Raw genomic sequence first — 23,678 nt, forward strand, 5'->3', positions numbered from 1 at the left:
AAATTTAAATGTCATTTTCTTTTCTTAACTTTATCTTTGTTTTGTTTAAAAAAATGATCCAACTAGCGTTAGTTTTTAAAAACGAATTTAAGCCTTGCGCCATCTGCTATTACGGTCGAATTTCGTTTGGTCTCACCTTTTTACGTATGTGCTGTGAACGGATTTCGCGGCGCAAATAAGACAGTTAACCACAGCATCGACCGGCACTATGTCGGCGGTGACGGAGCCATCGCACTGCAGCGTCCGGAGGATCCCCGTACCTGAAAGAGACGCAGGTATCATGCTACCACACTCGCACTGGAGTCCAAAATTATTTTATTGTAGGGTAAGTAGATGTAAACTGCTGCCGCCGATAACTACATTCCCCATCCTGCAGACCTGAGAGTGGTAAACAGTCGATGTCGCCCAAAACACGTCATTTCGGATCCTCAAGATCCAATAACGGTGCTTTTAGGTACCTCAAGAACCGGTCACCGTTCTCGTCGAACCCGTCGCTTACGACGAAGGGCTCGACGAGTAAACTAACCCACAGAAACAGCCCACTGAGTTTCTCGCCGGATCTTCTCAGTGGGTTGCGTTTCCGATCCGGTGGTATATTCTGCGAAGAACGGCTCTTGCTAGGGTTTGTGTTAGCAACATCGTCAGGTTTTAGCCCCGTGAGCTCACCAACTAGCCTGGCGACGCTGACATGGTCTCCAAACCATCAGCTTAGGTAGGGAAAAAAAAAGTAAATTGCAACTCGGCCTAGCAGTAATAAGGGCTGCTAATCGGTATACTGAGTTCCTCGTCGGAACTCCTTAGTGGGTCGCGATTCCGATCCGGTAGTGGTTCTTGCTAGGGCTAATGTTAGCTAATTCTCTCATTTTGAGCCCCGTGAGCTCGCCTTCTAGTCAGCGAGTACTTGTAATAACTCCGCTACCAACGGTTAAGTGTGAAAAAAAAGGAATTTCTTACCACTGCCAACTGCGACACCTGTCGGCCCGTACATGTTGTCCACCCAACTCTTCAATGGCTCCTTGCAGGTCGACGTGACTGAAATATTGTTTAAATGCAACGTAATCGGCAGAGTGGCTGAGACACAGCTCCTGTCCATGTTGTTGAAAAGTCAGGAAGTGTGAGCACTCGTGAACACACGTGAGCACCCGTGAGTGTACGTGAGCATACGTCCCCTTGCGTTGTAGAGACAAGCTCTGGAGGACTTGTTGACTTGTGTTTGGACAAGAAATGCCTTTATGAATCTGTTTTATGTAAGACTTCCCGTAAAAAAATTTCTGAGGGTTTTTTAATTGCATACATCACGCTCAGCGGACATTATTAAGTGATGGCCAGGGTCCATAGACAACATGAATGTCGCCATCTTTGTGATATGAGATCTCAGTTTCAATTGTAACCCGACCCTTGAAACCAGAACCCAAGATTGCGTCGTGACAGATATAGACAGAGTGTTGGTTCTATCCGTGCGCCCTCACTACTGATAAAAGCTGATTGTCGATAACTACACGCTGGTATAATACTTAGAGACCTTTTGTCTTTGCACATCAAAGTTTTTTGCAGGCTTATACCAGTAGACCAATACCTAAATACGTGTTAGCACTGATGAGTATACATACCGATGGCCGGTCTGAAGATGCCCACGGGCACCCCGTTGGCGTTCACCCTGATCTCCTTCTCGGCTAGCGCCTTCGTAAACGTATAAGTGTTTGGCCAGGGTCCAAGAATCCTGAAAATTGGAAAGCATTCCTTTTAAATCGGATAACACTAGGGGTGCTTATTGAAAACCAAACTACACCAACTTTTTTTTTCCTACCTGTGCATAGAGCCTTGGGAGACTATTTCAGCTTCACCTTAACGTGTAGGTGAGCTCACGGGGCTGAAACCGGAGTGCTGCTAACACTGACCCTAGCAAGAGCAGTGCTTCGCAGGATCTACCACCGGATCGGAAACGTGACCAACTGAGAGGATACGGCGAGAAACTCAGTGGGCTGTGTCTGTGGGTTAATTCGCTCGTCGAGCCCTTCGTCGCAAGCGACGGGTTCGACGAGGACGGTGACCGATAACACCACCACTGACGAGGCCACCATATATATGACACCATGGTGGTTTTAAAAGAAACTAATAGAATTACTTCGGTAACATTGCGTTGATTTGCTCGTCGCTAAGTTTGCTGATGGTGGTTTCCAACTGCTGACAGGTCGGTTCACAGGCGTAGAACTTCTCCTCGATCTTGGGCAGGTGAGAGTTGGAGTACGCTGTTGAGATGTGCATCAGAACCTGCGGAGGTGATATTATTCTATCTTATGAACTTCGTCCACGATTTTAGGCAATCGCGAAAAGACGCTTGACTTATTAAGGATGTTCCACCAGATATTCCAGATGCCCAGATTGTCCTCAATTTTTGCCGCGTACCCGTCTGGAGGGCGGAACAGTCGTCGCACATTCGACATTGCAACTTCAAGTATCAAGGTAGCGGCAGCAGCGTTGGAAGTGATATCCAAAAATCGGTTTTCGATTTGCTGGTTGAGGAAACGAGAGGTCCATCCACGGGTCTCAAACCTGGAGCAGAACGTGGGTTCATCATCAAATAACTCACATCGAGCTTCCTCATGTCCCGCGCCAGCCGCAGCAGATGCAATGGCGCCCTCACGTTAGTGGTCAGTGCCGCTCGAAGGTGCTCGTCAAATTTCACTGTGGCCGCCGAGTGGAAAATTATGTTCACCTACAGATAATAATTACCAGTGCTATTTTAATTCTCATCTTAGTAAAATTCGCCCCTATGTTCATGTCGCTTGGCAGCGAGATCTTCAAGAATATAAATGAAATACTCGTAGTATGTTCCATGTATGCAGGAAGGGAATGTATAGATAATTGGATCAATAAATATGGAGCAAGGAATGACAGAGATAGGAGATGTCGTGTTAAAAGGTAAGAGGGACGGCGAATGAATGTTTGAATAATGGTTTTTTTTAAAGCGAGAGGAGAGTGTAGGGTCCTATAACCTACACACACAACGCAACACACAAGCTTCGTCACAATGGGTCGCAATTCCGAGCCGGTGGTAGATTCAGCGAAGCACTGTTCTTGCTAGGGCTAGTGTCAGCAATCTCCCAGATTGAGTCCGTGAGGCTCACCTACCCGTCCGGGCGTAGCTGGAAAGGCTAGTCTACTTGCAATTCAGTAGGAAACAAAAGGGAATCCGCGTACTGCGATCAACAGTCGGCACTTTGTAGCACCATTATGTACTTGTGTACCCGAAGCTGTATACCGAAATAGCCCTTATACCTACTGCTGAAACTTAAGTCGAATGTGGCGAGGTTAGTTTTTTTCTTACCTAAGCTAGTAACCTATATAGTTATGTGGCGAGTAGCTAAGCTTTCGAAGCCCTAACCTGATGACGTTGCTAACACTAGCCCTAGCAAGAGCAGTGCTTCGTAGAATCTACCACCGGATCGGAAATGTGACCCACTGAGAAGATCCGGCGAGAAACTCAGTGGGCTATGTCTATGAGTGGCGTCTGAGATGACGTCTTAGTGGTACTCGGAGGAGACTAGCCATTTCTTTGATGAATTCCTTAGTCGATACGAGAATGAGAAGGATGTAGTGATGCTGTCTTAGAGTAGATAATTATGGAGTATCTTACCTTTTCGGTGAGCATGTGCCTGTCCGACAGTGTCAATCCGAGCCCCGCGGCCTCGCAGTCAGCTGGCACCACAACGATCTTGTGCCTAAACTTCGGCACTTGTGTTTTTAAGCGGTCGAAAACCTTGAACAGTTTATTTGCGTTAATGAGTCGTTTACACGGGATAACAATGGTCAATAAGTATGGCGAGGGTTTAAACTAGGTCGCCTATATAACGTGTTTATGTTTGACCAATAAAATAGATTTTATTTTAATTCGTCGTTATTAAAGTGACCGGAATTTTGACTGAGATAATTTTTATATCTAACACGTTGACTCCGGGATCACTATTGAGGGATTTTCAGCCAGTGCGTATGAGGCTTTTCGGGGTAAGATTTGACCTCTTTCTATGCTTATGAGACCTGATAGGCCTCATAAAGGTCCGTTTTTTTACCATACTCATACAAATGTGGGCATAGTCGGCTTCTGTACAGAGCGAAAATGGCGGTTTCGTCTGCCGCACCAGAAGACAGTCTTTTTAATGCGGTAGAGGGAGAAGAGATCGACCGAAGAAGACATGGACGCAGTGTGTGAATGACGATATGAGAGATAGAGGAGTGTTGAGCTGACGGCTGATAGAAGAGAATGGAAGAGAAAAATTAGCTGTGCCGACCCCACCTAGTGGGATAAGGTGAAAAAAATAAGGAGAAATCCAAGTCAACGTGATAATTAAAAAATAAACTGTCAAATTACTTTCAGCTAAGTGCAATAATTACACTAAAAGACTAGACTCCCGTAAAAAAAACTCACATACAATATATATTTTTTTGTAAACTATTGGCATAATTGAAATTACTTTTACGACTTAATCTCGCTCATACCAAATATACTTATTCAGCTATTTGAATGAGGTAAAATTAACTAAAGTTCAATTAAAAACATCGAACCGTTGATGCTAATACGAAATAAAATTACAAAGTTAAATGTCGCGCGTGTGAAATATCCCTTAAACCAATCCTTTTCACCATCGAAGGGTGAATTTTTTTATTTATTTATTTAAAGATTATTGTTGGCCCGGGGCCTTTGCAGTTTTACCAGGACAGGTGGGCGAGCAAAGGCTCAGACAGGAGGGGTGGGATTTGCTAACAGCTGCCCGATCGCCTCCGAAGGACAACTCATGAGAAGCTGCTTCGCGAATGAATCTACTACCGGATCGGAATCGCGACCCGCTGAGAAGATCCAGCGAGAAACTCAGCGAGCTGATTCATGGGTCAGGTTGCACATCGAACTCTTTGTCGAGTTCGACGAGTACGGTTACCGGGGTCTCTAAGCCTGCTCCTAGTGTTAGAACTGAAGGCCTCTGAAATTATGTATGGTATGGGGGATGTATTACAATATGCCTCTAACAAGTGCACATATATGCATCTGTTTGAGAACAACTTTATTCTATATGTAAATACTAAACAATAAACATACTTTGCCGACGTCCGCATGAATTCTGCACTCAAACAAATATTTACCGATCGATTCACAACAACACAAGCCTTGACACAAATCGATCTATCAACACACATTATATATAGGTATATAATAAAACGTTTATCTGCATTGTTATATATATATCAGCCCACAGACGTCCACTGTTGGACATAGGCCTCCCCCAACCCTCGCCACAAAAATCGGTCCTCAATAGGTCGTTGGTCATTCTTTTTTTTTATTGCTTAACTGAATGTACAGCCCACCTGGTGTTAAGTGGTTACTGAAGCCCATAGACATCTACAACGTAAATGCGCCACCCACCTTGAGATATAAGTTCTGAGGTCTCAAGTATAGTTACAAAGGCTGCCCCACCCTTCAAACCGAAACGCAAATAACTCAATATTACGCCAACAGATTTCAATTATTACTGTTCTAGTGTATATTGATTTTTTTGGAATATCTTTTTTTTTCTATTTGAAGTCGGTTTTTTGTTAAAGCATGTCTATTTACAATTATTTATCTTTATCTTTATCTTGAAGCTAGGTTAATAATAATACTAGTAGGACGTAGCGTGGGTAGGCCTAAAAAGTCGTCGTGGCCTAAAGGATAAGACGTCCGGTGCATTCATATCTAGTGATGCAACGGTGTTCGAATCCCGCAGGCGCGGTGGGTAAAAATTTTTCTAATGAAATAAGTACTTAACCAATGTTCACGATTGACTTCCACGGTGAAGGAATAACATCGTGTCATAAAAATCAAACCCGCAAAATTATAATTTGCGTAATTACTGGCGATAGGACCTCTTGTGAGTCCGCACGGGTAGGAGCCACCATCCTGCCTATTTCTGCCGTGAAGCAGTAATGCGTTTCGGTTTGAAAGGTGGGGCAGCCGTTGTAACCATACTGAGACTTTAGAACGTATATCTCAAGGTGGGTGGCCAAATACCAAGCCTTGGGAAAAATTACCGGTCCGACAACGTTATGGTTCGTAGGACAGGCAAATAAACATAAAGTCCTCGCGGCGATCGATCAGTAATCCGTATGCGCTTGCCACAAATACCCCACTCACCGGATCTTCGAATATTTCTTCGATTCTCGTATAAATATCTTTTCCTTTCTTTTGTCTGACTAGTAAATAGAGGTTCTCGACGCCGGGGCAGCTCCTTAATAGTTTCTCGATCAAAACTTTACCAAGGAAGCCTGGAACAAAGAGATGTGAGTTAGGTACATAATATACATAAGCGAATTGGCGATCTATGCAGGGGGGTTGGCAAGAGCTAGATGTCTTATCTGACCTCCTCCTTGCGTCGGTTTCCTCATTACTGAGGGTCGTGGTCGTGGCCTTGAAACAGTTTAAATGTTTTTCTGTACATGACTCTCTTGGGATGTAATTGTGGTGGGTTCCCACGTCCTTCCACATCAGTATTTCGAAGGGATTTAGTCCTTCACGGCAAACTGGTCCCGCTCCGGGTCTCTGGTTGTATCCGGGGGCTGGATTATTTCCCGCCGCCCAGTGCTCGGCGTTGACGTTTTACGGTAGGAATGTCCAGCTCTACTCAATCTTCAAACTTATCTGACCAGGGCAACGCAAAGTCGTCGTCGCCCGAAACATGTCTTGTCGGATCCCCCGGATTCACTCTCGGTGCTTTTGGGACCCTCAAGCACCGGTCACCGTCCTCGTCAAGCTCGTCGATTACGAAAAAGAGTTCGGCGAGCGAAATAACCCATAGACACAGCCCACTGCGGAGTTTCTCGTCGTATCTTCTCAGTGTATCGCGATTCCGATCCGGTGGTAGATTCAGCGAAGCACTGCTCTTGCTAGGGCCAGTGTTAGCAAATTCTCTCAGGTTGAGATCGTGAGCTCACCTACCCGTCCGGGCGTAGCTGTAATAGTCTCGTAACCAGCGAATAGGTAGGGGGAAAAAAGCTAGATGAGAGAATCTGAGGATCCTGCTCAATGTTGAGCTATTGGAGAGACCTATGTCCAGCATTAAAAGCATTGGAAGATTTGTCTTCTGTATGAATTGATTTATGTTAAATTATTTTGATTTGTTATTGGTGGTAGGACCTCTTGTGAGTCCGCACGGGTAGGTACCACCGCCCCGCCTATTTCTGCCGTGAGGCAGTAATGCGTTTCGGTTTGAAGGGTGGGGCAGCCGTTGTAACTATACTGAGATCTTAGAACTTATCCACTTAACACCAGGTGGGCTGTGAGCTCGTCCACACATCTAGGCAATAAAAAAATAAATAAAAAAATTTGTTAAGTATTATAATAAAGATTAGTATCATGAATTGATTAAAAGTTAGTTTCTCAATTAATTAATTAAAAAAACCCATATGGAATATAAAAAATATTATTTTATTAGCCATTCCCAACCTTGTCCATCGCATGCCGAGAGTACATGGCTTCAGTGCGAAATGATTCATAACTTATTTGAGTGACGTACTTACAAATAACTTTTACAGCAAATAACAATATTGTGTCATATTTATTATAAAGGTTACACATATAATGCTAATTCCGCCGAGGTCGTCCGTGCGATGGGACCTTGAATATCACAGCTTACGTTTCTGTCCTCGTTTATTAATTAATTAGTTCGATATTTGATTTAATTACGTGATTTTGACAAAGCCGACGTACGTGCCTAGATAGACAGCGAGCTTACTATGTGGTTGCGTCCACGTGTTTTCGAGCATGAAGTCATGAACTGTATATTGAACCATCACTTACCTACGAGTGCAATACGTCTTATAATAGGTTGAGGAAAAGTCTTTTTTTTTGCATTATAGTATGTATGAACTTGTAATTAAATCTCTTTGGCTATACTATTTGTATCTGGCTGGTTTTGGTATCATTAAAAGTTGAAATTTTAAAGAAGATAATTCCAAATTCATATTAGGAAAATGTGTGATTTTCATTTATTTTTCGTACTGTCAAGATGAGTGAAATTTTACTACAAAAAAGGTAAAAATGCAACGCAAGCCGCGAAAAAAATTTGCGATGTTTCATTGCGATTGATGTTTAGTGCAGTGTCTGTGAGAGTAGCACAAATTTGGTTTAAGCGTTTTCAATCCGGAAATTTTGATGTCAAAGATGCACGTCGCTCTGGTTGCCCTATTACGGATAAAAAGGGTGCCATTTTTTAAAAAGTGGAACAAGATCAGCATACCAGTAGTTAAGACGTAGCTGAAGAACTGGGAATTGAACACACAAAACAGTTTTGGCGCATTTGAAAAAAACACAAAAAGCTCGATATTTGGGTACCTCACGAGCTCACTGAAAGAAACCTAATGAGCCTTTTACTCATTTGTGATTCTTTAATACGACTAAAATTTCTATAGCAATGGGATCATGTCCCTACCTATAAGATGGCAAAAAGTTATCGAAAAAAATGGTACCTACATACTTTAGTTAAATGTAAATAAACTATATTAAAAAATGTTGTGAATTTTCTTAAAAAAGGCGAAGAAACATTTCCCCGACCTATTACTTTACTAGAAAAATTCGATCTGCCTGCGGGATTCGAACACCATTGCATCGCTAGATACGAATACATCGGGCGCCTTTTCCTTTAGGCCACGACGGCTTCGAGGTCTGCATGAATACAATTTGTATTAATTATAAAATACATAAATTACTTTCGAATATATTTAAATAAATATTTTTAATTCCCGTGGCCGCGGGTGGTCAACGTATTATTTTCGTGTGTTACGAAATCGCGACATCGTGTAAATGTTTTTTTAATCTTGCAACTTCACCATAGTCGGTCAAGGAACTCTCCATCAACTGAGTCGTCAACGTCAAATTGAACACGCGATTATAATGAGAATGTAGGTACTTAACTTTAATGAGTATGTAATGGCTTTTGTTTTTAAAACATAAACAATGTTACTGTCGCGGTGAAGGTTCAAAAGGAAATTAAGCTTGTTTTTTTTTGTTTGAAGAAATACGTAGGTACTCTTTTTGTTTCATTAAAACATTGCTTGTCGTTTTTTCGGATAATATGGCATTTAGCTTTTTGTGACGCTATTTTGCCAGTTTGTTATAGTGTTGTTTTTTTATTTATTTATGATTGAAGAATTTCTGGTGGCCTGGACGCCTTTCCAGTTTCACCAGGACAGGTGGGCGAGCAAAGAAGGATGGGGTAGTCGTAACTATACTGAGATCTTAGAACTCATATTTCAAAGTGGATGCCCTCATCTATGTTATAAATGTCTATGGGCCCCGGTAACCACATAACACCAGGTGGGCTGTGAGATCGTCCAATCACCTACGCAATAAAAAATATATTTGTGAAAACATCTTTCGTTTATGTAAGCCTGTGCGTTTATTTATTAAAAGAAAATCTGTGCCTTTTCAACTTCCGTCGGGACTTTTTTTTACTTGTACCCTCAAAGCGGCTCACGGGAATAAGTCTGAAATAATTTGCTAACATCTACCGTAGCAAGAGTAGTGCTTCGTTGAATCTAACGCTGGTTAGGAATCGCGATTCAGCGGGAAACTGAATAGGTTAAGTTGCACGTTAAATTCTTTCTCGCATTCGACGAGAACTTTGGCCGGTGTTCGGAACACCTATGACTAAACGCTGCCAAAATAGTTCCGCAATTCACTATATCAAGTATTCTCGATTAGTAATCTAAGTAATCTTAGTCCTGGTGAAACTGGAAAGGCCACAGGGCCACCATTCCTTCAATCATAAAAAAATATGAAAAAAAAGTAATCTGCACTTACCAGTCCCGTCGGTACTCAAAACATTTTTGCCCCATCAGTAATACTTCAATCATAAAAAAAAGAAAAATAGTAATCTGTACTCACCAGTCCCGCCGGTAATCAAAACGTTTTTGCCGCTGTAAAACCTTTGCACTTCCGACATATTTACATCCTGGTTCGTATCTTCGTTTACATTGTAAATGTTGTGTTCGCAATCCCCGCAGTAATTACTCTCTTTATAACCCTCCATGATGCGCGATATCTTCGTGCTCAATTCATTTGTTTTAATATAGTTTTCTTCGATAGCAACAGGCGCCATTTTTTTTTCAACCTCGATCACTGCATATTTTTTAACCTGCGAACAAAAGTCATACGTATTTATTTTGCCTAAATATGTATAAAGTAATATAGCACATATATAAATATAGTAGTATATAGTAATAAATATGGCTAAATATATGTTAGATGAAGTCTGAAAGTGGCACCTGTGACAGAGAAACTGAGAAGTGCGCGTTTGGGATGGTATGGACATGTGATGAGACGAAATGAAAATGAGGTTGGTAAGAGAATGTTAACTATGAATGTGGAAGGATATAGTGGAAGGATATAGAGGAAGATGTAGAAGAAAGAAGAAATGGATGGATTGCATGGAAGACGATATGGGTAAGAGGGGAGTGAGCGAAGAAATGGTATATGATAGAAGAGTATGGAAGGAGAAAACATGTTGCGCCGACCCCAGGTGACTGGGATAGAAGGGCAGGATAATGATGATTTATTTTGGCTAAAAATCCAAGCACTCTTTAGCTACAATTCCTTTAATACTACAATTTAACATAAGCTTCGAATTACTTAGAGTACATAAAATACATTAACCGGCACACTGGTGGTAGGACGTCTTATGAGTCCGCACGGGTAGGTACCACCGCCCTGTCTATTTATGCCGTGAAGCAATAATGCGTTTCGGTTTAAGGGGCGGGGCAGCAGTTCTACTGTTAAAAGTGAGACCTTACAACTCATGTCTCAAGGTGGGTGGCGGCATTTACTTTGTAGATGTCTATGGGCTCCGGTAACCACTTAAGATCAGGTGGGCCGTGAGCTCGTCCACTCATCCAATAAAACAAAAAAAACTCTATGAGAGATCTTTCTCGGTCCTGTATTCCCTACCTATTCACTGGTAGCCTAAGAGGTATTAAGCGATGCTGTTTCAGGTCGACAGTGTTCATGTTGTTAAGGCAGGCTTAATGATGAGATTCAGTTTAATACTTCAGAGCATTTCCACAGTCTAGTCACAACAGATTTACTCATATAAATATAGTAGTGTATAATTCAATGGATAAATTGAGTAATAAAATTGATTATGAATAAGAAGAAACTTTTTTTTCCTACCTATGCTGATAGCCTTCAGAGGCTATTCCAGCTACCCCCGGACGGGTCGGTGAGCTCACGGGCTCAACCTGAGAGAATTGTTAACACTAGTCCTAACAAGAGCAGTGCTTCGCAGAATCTACCACCGGATCGGAAACGCGACCCACTAAGATGATTCGGCGAGAAACTCAATGGTCTGTGTCTATGGGCTTGTTCTGACGTCGAACGGAAGGGCGGTGTCCGGTGAAGAGCAAAGCACCGAGAGTGTATCCTGTCTGACGAGAAATGTTTTGGGCGACGGCGGCTCTGCTTTGCCCCGTCGCTCGGGTCGGATATAAGGTCGACCTGTTTGTTATTCAGAGTGGTCAGAAACATCGCAGACAAACTTCTATTAATTAGATTTTTCGGTCCGGTCGTGCTCTAAACAAAACGAGTTTCATTCGTTTTGTGCTTGGGTTGACAAACGAAAACAAAAAGACCTAATGTAATGCGAATAACAAATTTATAATCTACATTCAAAAATAAAACTTTTTTTTTTTGCCGTAATATAATATCGAAGGGCGAGAGGTTATTTGCCATAAGAGATATTTTTTCAACTTTACAGGAAGCCATTTAAACTTTTAAAATTTGTAAAAAATATCATATGCGGCTATTTGAATGGAGTTAACTTAATTGAAGTTCAATTTAAAAAATCGAAATAGTTGATGCTAAATACAAAATGTAAAACGGACCTTTAATTACAAGGTTAAATGTCGCGTGTTAAGCGAAATGACGCTTAAACCGAATAACCTTTCACCTCTCGATATGTAATCTAATGTATAAAATTGTAAAAATTTTATATTAAAAAAAAATCTAACATTAAAAAAAAATCATATTTAAAAAAAAAAGACACGCCCACTGAGTTTCTTGCCAATTCTTCTCAGGACGGAGGCTAGTTCTTGTGAATTGGCGGTAGTTCTTTTGACGTTCAACAAGTATGTACTTTCATTTATGTAGAATAAATTATTTTTTTGATTTGATTTGTATTGATTTGATTTGATAAGATTCTTCTTCCTATTCGTATTCTACACTCTTGATAGAGTGGTCGTGGTCATACATCAGTCGGATACGACCTGCTCGTGACTCTCGTGGGAAATTAGTGCAGTGGTTTCCCGTTGCCTTCTGCACCAGCATTTTAGGGGGTATTTGATCCCCATGGTTTCTGACGCCTCTTCCGAACAGGTTGCCCTGACGGGTGTGTGTGGTTATACCGCCATTGCTCGGTCGCCATTGCCCCGTTGGTTTTCTAGCAGGGAGCACCACGGCAACCTGTTGGTCGCCGCCACCATCCGGCACGTGCAGGTGGGGTTGACAACAGGGCCGGTGAAGGTAGCATTCCGATCTCTCCTTACTTGTATAAGGTACATTTGCGATCCAAATCGACCAGTAATTTCAATCATTATCCGGCAAAAATACAACGTCAATTGTATTTTTATACGCTTTTATTAGCTTCAGACGTATGTATGTAACGGAATCTTTGAACATGATTATGAACCCCTTTAAAACGTCGGATTAACTCGAAATTTGGCATTGTTGCGGCAATAGATTTGCCGTACCTACTTGACTTTTGATTTTCTTTTGGACTTGAGGACTGTATTCGGTTAAATTAAAAGATGTTTACTGTTTGAAAGACCAGTTGGCGTGTGTATTCTGAATTAGCAATCTTACAGTTTTATAGGTTAGCTGGTTAGCGGAGTCAGGGAACAATATTCTTATCCAATTGCAACTGCACACGTTTCTAGCGTCACACACAGCTCGATTATAATTGGTCGCGAAAATTCATACAATAATACCAATATATATCTTATATATATAAAAGAAAGTCGTGTTAGTTACACTATTTATAACTCAAGAACGGCTGAACTGATTTGGCTGAAAATTGGTGGGGAGGTAGCTTAGAACCAGGAGAAGGACATAGGATACTTTTTATCACGCTCCCGTGGAACGCGACATAAAATGTGGCATAAAAAAACGCAACTGATATGGAATAACAAAATGCAACTGACAGCTAAACGTAATGTAGTCTATGGCTAATTATAGTAGAATTTTGAAGTTGACCGGTTGATGTGTCTGTTTCGAATTTCTATCCATTGTGCCGAGATAGGTAATCATTACGAAAGCCATGCCGCGACCAGCACTATCAAATCTTTCCCGACGAAGCCGTAATGCAACTAGGATTCGAAACATTGCGAGTGAAAGGACTGAAGAAGAACAAGAAAATACAATAATAATAATAATACCAGCTAAAATACATGACCAATAAAGTAACATTAAAATACTTGCTATTTTAATTTATATTAATTATCCAAATAAGAAATTGACCATGATAAAATCAAAAGTCTGCTCATTTATTGCCTCTAAGGCGGAACAAAGTTTGCCGGGTCACCTAGTATAATAATATTAATAACAAAATACAGATACAATAAGTTAAGGGATCGACATCCTCAGCATTGCAGATGCGTGAACATGTCCGCGGCCTTGGAAGCAGTTATCTTCATTCATCACCGTGGACATCGTCGAAGAGAGGACATATTTTCGCATAGGCGCGTTGTACACCTGAAGTTGTAATAATGTCTGCCACACTTGAAACTCCATCCTTGCCTGGGACGCTCCGAAGTAGTCGACCCATAGACCATTTCAAAGGCGGAAGGGTGACACCCTTTACAAGGACAAGCGCGTCATTCTTCAACCCTGCTTTGTTCTCCGTCCATTTGCTTCGCATCTGTTGGTACCTCTTAAAACTGCTGTCCCGGGTGTGGTTGAACTCATCACATCCTTGCGCAGTCAGCGGTCGAGCAACCAAAAATGCGCGGGAGTGAGAGTAGAAAGGTCCCGGGGATACGAAGAAAGAGGAGAAAACAGTACAGTCTCTATTTGAGACAATTAAAAATACTGAAAAACAAAAAAAAACAAAGACATTTCTTCAAACGTGAGACGCAGCTTAGCACAACCTCTATTTGAGACAATTAAAAAAACAAAAAAACAAAAACAAAACAAAAAAAAACAAAAAAAAAACAAAGACATTTCTTCAAATGTGTGAGACGTCGTGAGACGCGAGACGAAATGTCGTGAGACGCGCGTTTCCCACCACTCTGCGACGGTGAAATTTGCAAGATTTTACTCCTGCTAACCACCAAACCACCAGAAAGATTTTTTGGGAGGAAATTCCATTTGAGGGGAAATGTTAGTTGGGAGACATTTCGGAGGTTTTTTGAGTACCAATAAATAATTCATCCACAAACACAATTCCCATCACTATTAGAATAATTATATTCTACTATACTATTCACAAGTCAATATTATAAAGGACTAATTACGCAACTGAATGGCAATAGAAACTGTCGCTGATATTCGCTGCCAAATGGATGCATAAATGTTCCCACATCGGACATGCTAAAAATCCTTACGTGTACATGCTTTATCCTTGTTGTCATTATGAATCAATGAGTTATGTTTTAGATTGCATTTTCGACATGGCCCGAATATACCCTTTACTGGTGGTAGGACCTCTTGTGAGTCCGCACGCGTAGGTACCACCGCTCCGCCCATTTCTGCCGTGAAGCAGTAATGCGTTTCGGTTTGAAGGGTGGGGCAGCCGTTGTAACTGTACTGAGACCTTAGAACTTATATCTCAAGGTGGGTGGCGCATTTACATTGTAGATGTCCATGGGCTCCAGTAACCACGTAACACCAGGTGGGCTGTGAGCTCGTCCACCCATCTAAGCAAAAAAAAAAAAAAAAACATTTGTCAGGAGTGTGACCCGAACAATTCTCACACAATTTGTGCTCGCGAATTAAGTTTAACCCTGAATCTAAATCACTGCTATTAATGAATTTATGACAAGAATAAAGTGGATGATTAGCGTTACATTTTAAACACGACTTTTTATAACGAGACGAGCTGACATCGTTGGATTTAATTATGTGTGGAAGCATTGCAGTGTGATATAGTGTTGTGTGAATATTGTTTTTTTTTTTCAACTAGCTGACCCGACGAGCTATGCTCCGCCTTAGAGGCAATAACTGAGCAGACTTTTGATTTTATCAAGGTCATTTTTTTATTTGGATATTTAATGTAAATTAAAAAAGCAATAATTTTAATGATTCTTTGTAAATGTCAGTGGCGAGATTCTGATTTTTGGTGGTTTTCTTTTTTTAATAATACAGCGTTTATAATAATTAATATAATTCGATAATAATAATTAATTTGTGTGTTTCTTCTTTGACGTTTATCAGCCGTGTTTTTTTTTATTGCTTAGATGAGTGGACGAGCTCACAGCCCACCTGGTGTTAAGTGGTTACTGGAGCCCATAGACAACTATGACGTAAATGCGCCACCCACCTTGACATATAAGTTCCAAAGTCTCAGTATAGTTACAACGGCTGCCCCACCCTTCAAACCGAAATGCATTACTGCTTCACGGCAGAAATAGGCATGGTGGTGGTACCTACCCGTGCGGACTCACAAGAGGTCCTACCACCAGTAATTACGCAAGTTATAATTTTGCGGGTTTGATTTTTATTACACGATGTTATTGTGTGTTTTATTCCTTCACCGTGGAAGTCAATCGTGAACATTTGTTAAGTACGTATTTCATTAGAAAAATTGGTACCCGCCTGCGGGATTCGAACACCGGCGCATCGCTAGATACGAATGCACCAGTAGGTGAGCTCACGGCGCTCAAACCTGACGTCGTTGCTAACACGAACCCTAGCAAGAGCAGTGCTTCGCAGAATCTACCACCGGATCGGAAATGCGACCCTCTGAGAAGATCCGGCGAGAAACTCAGTGGGCTGTGTTTGAGGATTAACGATTTAGCAATAATTGACTTTAAGTAGTGGATTTTTTGAATGTTACTGATACGTTTTGAATTATGCACTAAAGATAATAATGTATCTCTAAGCTCCAGCCAGTGTTTATACTATCCGTCAAAGGTGGGTAAAGAAATAGTTGGTAGTTTAACAAACGACAATTGTTCGCTGCAGCAATGATTATTGGAATCGTTAGCAATCCCACCATCGATCATCAAAGATTCCTACGATGCTGTAATATGTGGTTTCGAATGATTCTCTGCTATCTAGTTGGTTAGATATTTCACTATCGTCGTCGAATAAAAATAACGTCAATTGATAAACCTCAGCTTGTAGCTTTAGTGATGAACCTACAGCTAAATCGAAAGATTGACCAAGATATACTAAGGAAATGAAATTAATCGCAAAACTAGTTTAATAAATGTATTTAGATTCAATGTCCGATCATCGCGTTGTGTTGCAACGTCGTTCTAGTGAAATCAATGTTGCATAAACACGAACTTGAACTAATAACATAATAACTGAGATTGTGTTTATTAGGTTCGTGGATCGGCTAAAAAACATTCTTTTGACATTTCAAATGTATTAAACAATTAATTAGTTAAATCTTTCTTTTTGCTGAGAAATAAAGTAATAGTTTCTGATACAAATCACGCTGTAGATAACAAGATATTGAAATGTCAACGAATAAATACTAATTTAATCGTTGCTAGCCTAAGGGGCTAGTCAGGCTTCGCGCGGATTGGTAGGTGAGCTCACGGGCTCAAACTGAGAGAATTATTAATTATCCCCAGCAAGAGTAATGCGCGCTTAATCTACTACCGGATTTAAATCGCGACTCACTGAGAAGATCCGGCGAGAAACTCAATGGTTTGTGTCTATGGGTTCAATCGCTCATCGAACTCTTTAACGATTACGACAAGGGTCAAGCACCGGTCTTGCAGAGTTTAAAAGCACCAATAGCGGATCTGGACGATCCGACAAAACATTTTTAGGGTGACAGCGGCCTTACGATGCGCCCCCGAATTTGCACGATAAGCGGGTTCTCCTGTCGCGCCGCTTTATCAAAGTAGCGTTCTGACACTTCCTTAAGATACTCACGTATCGACTCTAGGTTTACATTGTCGTGAAGATCAACATTCCACACACACAACGATACTCTGACGACTATCCTGCAGAAACGAGATGAATAACACCTTAGCTGTTAGCGACTAGGTACGAGAAATGTAAAGTATTCGAAAGGTCAAGAATGATATGATGACAATCCTAAATGCGACATTGAACTGTTAAATTAGTTTTAATTTTGTCTTTGATTCGCGAAATAGACACTAATGCCGACTAGATTAAAGTCTTAATTTAGTTAAGTTGTATCTTATCAGCGTTTAGGCCGAAATCTGTGGGATACGCAATACATCTAGACTGCTTTTGCGGCAGGTGGGGTATGTGGGAGTCGAACCTCACCAAAAACTCCTGCCGCTCACAGCCGGCGCCCTACTCCGGACCGGGCGGAACCCACTCGGAGCTATTGAGACGGCGGGACAGGGTTTACGCAGAGCATATTACATCCATCCCGCCGTCCCCCAGACGCCGGACCGGCGGCCGCCAGCGACACGACCGCCGATTCCCTCGGTCGACGGGCCAAGAGCCCGCATTAATTGCACCGCGCTACACCTTCCCCCGGAGCGGTCGGGGGAACGCGGCCATCTAGACTGCTTATCAGACTTTTATTAGTTTGTTATGCTGTCTTTAAATTCGTAGTCCGAATTTCGGACGTCCATCAAGTACCGCTAACGATACAATAATTATATCGAGGGGGGGCTATTTGGTTTAAGCGACATATTTTTTTTATTGCTTACGAGCTCACGGCTCACCTGGTGCTAAGTCTGGAGCCCATAGACATTTACAACGTAAATGCGCCACCTACCTTTAGATATAAGTTGTAAGGTCTCAAGTATAGTTACAACGGCTGCCCCACCCTTCAAACCGAAACGCATTACTGCTTCACGGCAGAAATAGGCAGGGTGGTGGCACCTACACCTCCCTCACTCACAAGAGGTCCTACCACCAGTAAAAAGTGTTGTTAAAGTTAAGGCATTTAATTATTGTGTAACTAAACACAGAAAATAAAAAATTAATAAATCATACAAGTCTTTTATTTGTTATAGACAAATTGATTAAATTTTATCGATTAGTGGATTTTGAAAATTTACAAAATCCTTCATTAAAAATAAAATATAGGATAGGTAATATGTTAGTGCCATCTACAGGAGCAATGAGAAACTAATCAAAGCGAAGCCATCTAGTGGCCGACGCCCGTAAATATTTTTGTTGAGTGCTTGAGTACCTACCTAACTAGTTTACGTGTATTATCTATGAAATAGACCTCACAGACCTAAGCCGCGAGCACACGTGTGAAAATCGCATGCTGTGTAATTTTTTTCTTTCGATTCATTCATCGTTCTGAACCAGATATCCGTTCGTGCGTACCCAGAATTAGGCTTTATACAGACGCATGCATTTTATCACTGACGACTGACCGTGACGCGTTCATGCCGTTGTGTCTGCCTTATTGCATTATCGGACGCGATTTTTTGTGCCGGCTTCGCGTTATGTACCTTGAGACATGAGGTCTCAAAGCACGCATGACTGCTCTGGGACAGTGATAAGCGGTATAGATTGCTGATTTGTTTACCCCGGGCTGGGTAGTAGACATGGCTATTCAAGGCACCAAATGTTTAATTAATTTGAATTTTATTTTTTATCTCTTAGATGGGTGGACGAGCTCACAGCCCACCTGGTGTTAAGTGGTTACCGGAGCCCATAGACATGCTCACGGGACACGGCTGTTTCGGTTGCTACCTGCACCTCGTCGTCCGGAGGAAGCCGACACCGAAGTGCCACCACTGCAGTGGCTGCAACGAGGACACGGCGGAGCACACGCTCGCGTACTGCCCTAGCAGTGCCGCGTCCTCATTGCAAAAATAGGACTGGACTTGTCGCTTCCGACCGTCGTGGCTACGATGCTCGACTTCTGCGAGTCCACCATCTCGCAGAAGGAGGCGGCGGAACGGGAGAGGGAGAGCTCTTCTTCCCTCTCGGCACCATGCCGCCGCCGCCGAGCCGGGGGTCGGAGGAGGGCGTTTGTCCAGCTCCGGCCCCTATGAGGAGGCGGTCTCCTCCAGGTGATGGTCAGGGGGCGACCTAAGGGGTTGAGGCTGCGTCGACTATCGCCTCGACGACCTGTCGATCGGGCGTTCTCGGGGTGGCGCCGCGTGTCTGGTTGTAGTGTTGACCGCGGCAATCCTCCTACTCTGACCGGGTTTTGACCCCGGACGGAGATCAGACGTCGGGTGTAAGAGTGCAGGGGAGTTGTTCAGTGGGTAGGGCACTAAAATTCCTTGGACCCGCGGTCTGCTCCTAACACTTTGCAGATCGTCAACATACCCCGCGCGCCCCATAGGCGCGGGGACCTCGTGCCCGGCCCGAAAAAAAAAGGCCCATAGACATCTACAACGTAAATGCGCCACCCACTTTGAGATATACGTTCTTAGGTCTCACTATAGTTCAGCCGAACGCATTCGGGCTAACCTCAGTAATTTTTAACTAGCATCTATTATCATTACAGTCGGTTAGTCTGGTTGATGATAAGTGGCTCATTACGCTAGTTTTTGTCTTGTTTTAAATTACTCGTTAAGTATTTAACTCGTTAACTATCATGTAGGTCACCGGTGCCCTACACGGCGCACTAAAGTAACTATGTCGATTTCTGTTACTAAGCGCCTGGAATGCCTAACTTTGCCTTATCTTGCTTTTAATATATATTTTAGTATTTTAAGATCTAGAAATAGACTTATTCTCAGTATCGTTGGATTCGTCTTTTCTAGAGTCTACTAGATATTCCGGCGCCTTAGTAAAAGAAATCGAGATAATTAATTCAGTGCGTCGCGTAGGGCACCGGTGATCTACAGGCTAGTCAAAGGGTTAAGCACGTTGACAAATATCGATACAAGTTTGATAAGCTATTTAATTTAAGCGAAATTTCGCGACAATTATCTTTGTAATTAAAGGTGCGTTTTATTTGGCATCAAGCATCATCATTTCGATGTTTTTAATAGAACTTCAATTAAATTTACTCCACACTCAAATAGCCGAAGAAGTTTTAAGCTATTGCATAGCTTCTATCACGGGCCTTGAGCGCGGCGACTGAATCAAGAAATTCCGTAACGAAAATAACCTGACACCCCCACTACGCCTACTATGTAGCTCGCGTTCAACACATTCACACGTTGCGCTTGTGTAGTGTTTGTGAATAAGCGCGCGGCGTGATGTCGCACTACCGCATGCACATCATGAAAAGTCTACCCATCTCTCCCTCGCGCGGTCTAGGTTATGAGTGTGAAGGGGACAGTTAATGTTTTGCTTTTGTTAATGTTTATAAATATAGCGTGGTCTTATTTTATTGTTGTTTTAATATTAAATTATTATTGTCGATTTATAATTGCATAAGTTGATAAAAAAATGCTATACAATAGCTTTACCGCGGCAGTCTCCGAGTGCCACACGTGTTTTTTTTTTGTTGTTAAGATTTATTTTTCAAATTTTATCTGACTCTTTTGTAAAGTTGCAAAAATGTCGCTTAAACGAAATAGAATTTCACCCCTCGATTGAGTAAATCGTATTCAACGTAGGTCTGTCGTATGGCTGCCCGGGCGACCGTAATTCGATGTCCATCATTTGAAAGCGAGACACGGTTCGGTCCGTGATGTAACTTCGGTTGTAGGTATGCGTCCCGCGCGCCGTCTGTACAAGGTTAAAGAAACGTCATTTTTAATCGCTATGTTGTTTTGAAATGCGTCCTGAGGGTCCCGGTTTTTTTTTTTAAATTAAATTGGCGGGAAGGCAATGGAGTCCATGCGTTCGCGGCCAACGGCCTATTAAACTTTTTTTTATTTGTCTTTAGCTTTTTTTTCTTTCTTACCCTGGTAGCCTCGAAAAGTTATATCAGCTTAGCCGAGCGAGTGTGTGAGCTGACGAGGCTCTAACCTGACGAATTTACTAACACTAGCCCTAACAAGAGCAGTGCTTCGCAGAATCTAGCACCGGATCGGAAACGCGACCCACTGAGAAGATCCAGCGACAAACTCAGTGGGTTGTGTCTGAGGGATCTTTAGCATGAAATTAAATTTCGAAGAATAAAATAATGATATTAATAATCGTACTAAACAAAAGCTACATGCCAAACATCTGGGCTATTTTAATAGAGAATATAGAGAAAGAGATTTTTATTTTCTTCCACGATTTTCTTTATGTGCTGATATTAGAGGCTTGTGATTTTAAATCCAATATCATGCAACCATGTGATCCGGCTAATGAGTGAGGCGGCTGTTGTACAATAAAATTGACCTCATGTCACAAATAAATACGAGGGTCGAGGACTTTAAAATTCGTCTTTATACCACTTTACTTAATTGATTCGACATTCCTTTAAGGTTTACAGGGTAATGGACGAATGTAAGCCGCGTATAGGTTTTAAAATTTGGTTTTAAAGATCAAGTATGTAACTTGGTTATTATAAGATCTTCTTCGTGGTTCTAGCTATCTATCAGCCCACGGATGTCCACTGTTGGGCATAGGCCTTCGCGAAGCTTCGCCACAACGACCGGTTCTATGTTACCTGCATCCGGCGGAACCTGAATAGTGTAGGGTTATTACGACAAAGGGAAGATCTTCCACCGAGCGGGTGATATTGCTCGGTAGACCGACAGTCCAAATGTTTTTTTATGATTGAAGGATTACTTTTTATTTATTTTTTATTGCTTAGATAGGTGGACGAGCTCACAGAGCCCATGGACATCTACAACGTAAATGTGCCACCCACCTTGAGATATAAGTTCTAAGATCTCAGTATAGTTAGAACGGCTGCCCCACCCTTCAAACTGAAACGCATTACTGCTTCACGGCAGAAATAAGCAGGGCGGTTGTACCTATCCGCGCGGACTCACAAGAGGTCCTACCACCAGTAATTACGCAAATTATAATTTTGCAGGTTTCACTTTTATTACACGATGTTATTCCTTCACCGTGGAAGTCAATCGTGAACATTTGTTGAGTACGTATTTCATTAGAAAAATTGGTACCCGCCTGGGATTCGAGCACAGGTGGATCGCTCAACATGAATGCACCGGACGTCTTATCTCTTAGGCCACGACGACTTCCAAACGATGACGACTTTTACTTGTGGCCCGGAGGCCTTTCCAGTTTTACCAGGACAGGTGGGCGAGCAAAGACTCCGCCAGGAGGGGTGGGATTAGCTAATGGCTGCCCGAGCGCCTCCAAATGAGACCTAACAACTCAAGAACAACTGCTTCGAAAATAAATCTACTACCGGATCGGAATCGCGACCCGCTGAGAAGATCCGGCGAGAAACTCAGCGAGCTGATGCATGGGTTGATGCACGTCGACCTCTTTGTCGAGTTCGACGAGTACCTATGGTTACCGGGGTCCCTAAGCCTCCTCCTAGTGTTAGAGCTGAAGGAGCCTAAAAGCCGTTGACGGTGACTGGCTCCTGCGTGATCAGGATGGTCCAAATGTTATTGTTCGGAATTTGTATATATGCAAGCTTATCTTGAAAATATCGTTAGCAAGATGCAAGCATCTGTCAAATTCCGTGATGGGTATTGCCACAGTTTCGATCGTCCATTAATGTTATTGATAAAAATTATGATACACAATAGACCTTCAAACAGTTCAAGTAACGAATGTAATATTTATCTGGCTATAAATTCATGACAATTTCAGAACCGACATGAATAAAGAAAGATACATTGTTATTGAATAAATATGAGTTATCGACATTTTCGCCTGAACTGTTTAGTAATAATCCTTTTGCTTATTTCTTTTTCAATGCAATGTTTTGCTTTCCTGCAATTACCTTCGTTAAGCTATTCTGGCTTTGCTGGCTTTGTAAAGACCTCCCGGGGGCAAACAGTCTAGGGAGAATTTACAAATTTGAATCACCTACATTTGACAGAACCTTTTTTATGTGGGTTTGTGGCTTCAGTGATCATAACTTTTTGTGTTTTTCTAGATTGGTGGGTGGACGAGCTTACGGCCCCGTGGGATTTTAAATGGTTATCGGAGCCCATAGACATCTACAACGTAAATGCCACCTTGAGATATAAGTTCTAATGTCTTTATTTTTAAACTAAAACGGCTGCCCCACCCTTCAAACCGAAACGCATTGCTGCTTCACGGCAGAAATAAGCAGGGCGGTGGTACCTACCCGCGCGGACTCACAAGACGTTCTACCACCACTAATTGAAACTGTTCTTTTCAGTCGAACTCTTCACTGGATTTTTTTTTTAATGAAGTTGCCGTTGCTCTCTTAGTCTGTTATATATATACGGTGTTACTTAACCTACAAGAAGTAGTCTTTAGAGACATCTTTATAAATATTAGGAAATACTTTTTTTTTTATTGCCTAGATGTGTGGACTAGCTCACAGCCCACCTGGTGTTAAGTGGTTACTGGAGCCCATAGACATCTACGACGTAAATGCGCCACCCACCTTTAGTGGTCACTTATCAGGTATAGTGTTTGGGGATGGCATCGTAATGTTGGTAGGCAGCGGCTTGGCTCTGCCCCTGGCATTGCTGAA

The 23,678-nt window shown here is 42.1% G+C and overlaps 1 protein-coding gene across 1 annotated transcript in view; it reads right to left on the bottom strand.

Annotated features, from left to right (window-relative positions):
- LOC114244175 (fatty acyl-CoA reductase wat) overlaps positions 1 to 23,678 on the bottom strand; it is a 31,206-nt gene that overhangs the window by 6,578 nt on the left and 950 nt on the right. The window contains exons 2-9 of the mRNA XM_028175900.2: positions 9,911 to 10,160; positions 6,164 to 6,294; positions 3,638 to 3,760; positions 2,591 to 2,716; positions 2,126 to 2,271; positions 1,611 to 1,720; positions 955 to 1,032; positions 137 to 260 (exon numbers count right to left, since the gene is read on the bottom strand). Of these exons, the coding sequence (XP_028031701.2) occupies positions 137 to 260; positions 955 to 1,032; positions 1,611 to 1,720; positions 2,126 to 2,271; positions 2,591 to 2,716; positions 3,638 to 3,760; positions 6,164 to 6,294; positions 9,911 to 10,124 (1,052 nt within the window). The 5' untranslated portion in view covers positions 10,125 to 10,160. The remainder of the gene's footprint in view (positions 1 to 136; positions 261 to 954; positions 1,033 to 1,610; positions 1,721 to 2,125; positions 2,272 to 2,590; positions 2,717 to 3,637; positions 3,761 to 6,163; positions 6,295 to 9,910; positions 10,161 to 23,678) is intronic.

Source organism: Bombyx mandarina, chromosome 23, assembly GCF_030267445.1.
Source record: "Bombyx mandarina strain Sakado chromosome 23, ASM3026744v2".
NCBI lineage: Eukaryota > Metazoa > Arthropoda > Insecta > Lepidoptera > Bombycidae > Bombyx > Bombyx mandarina.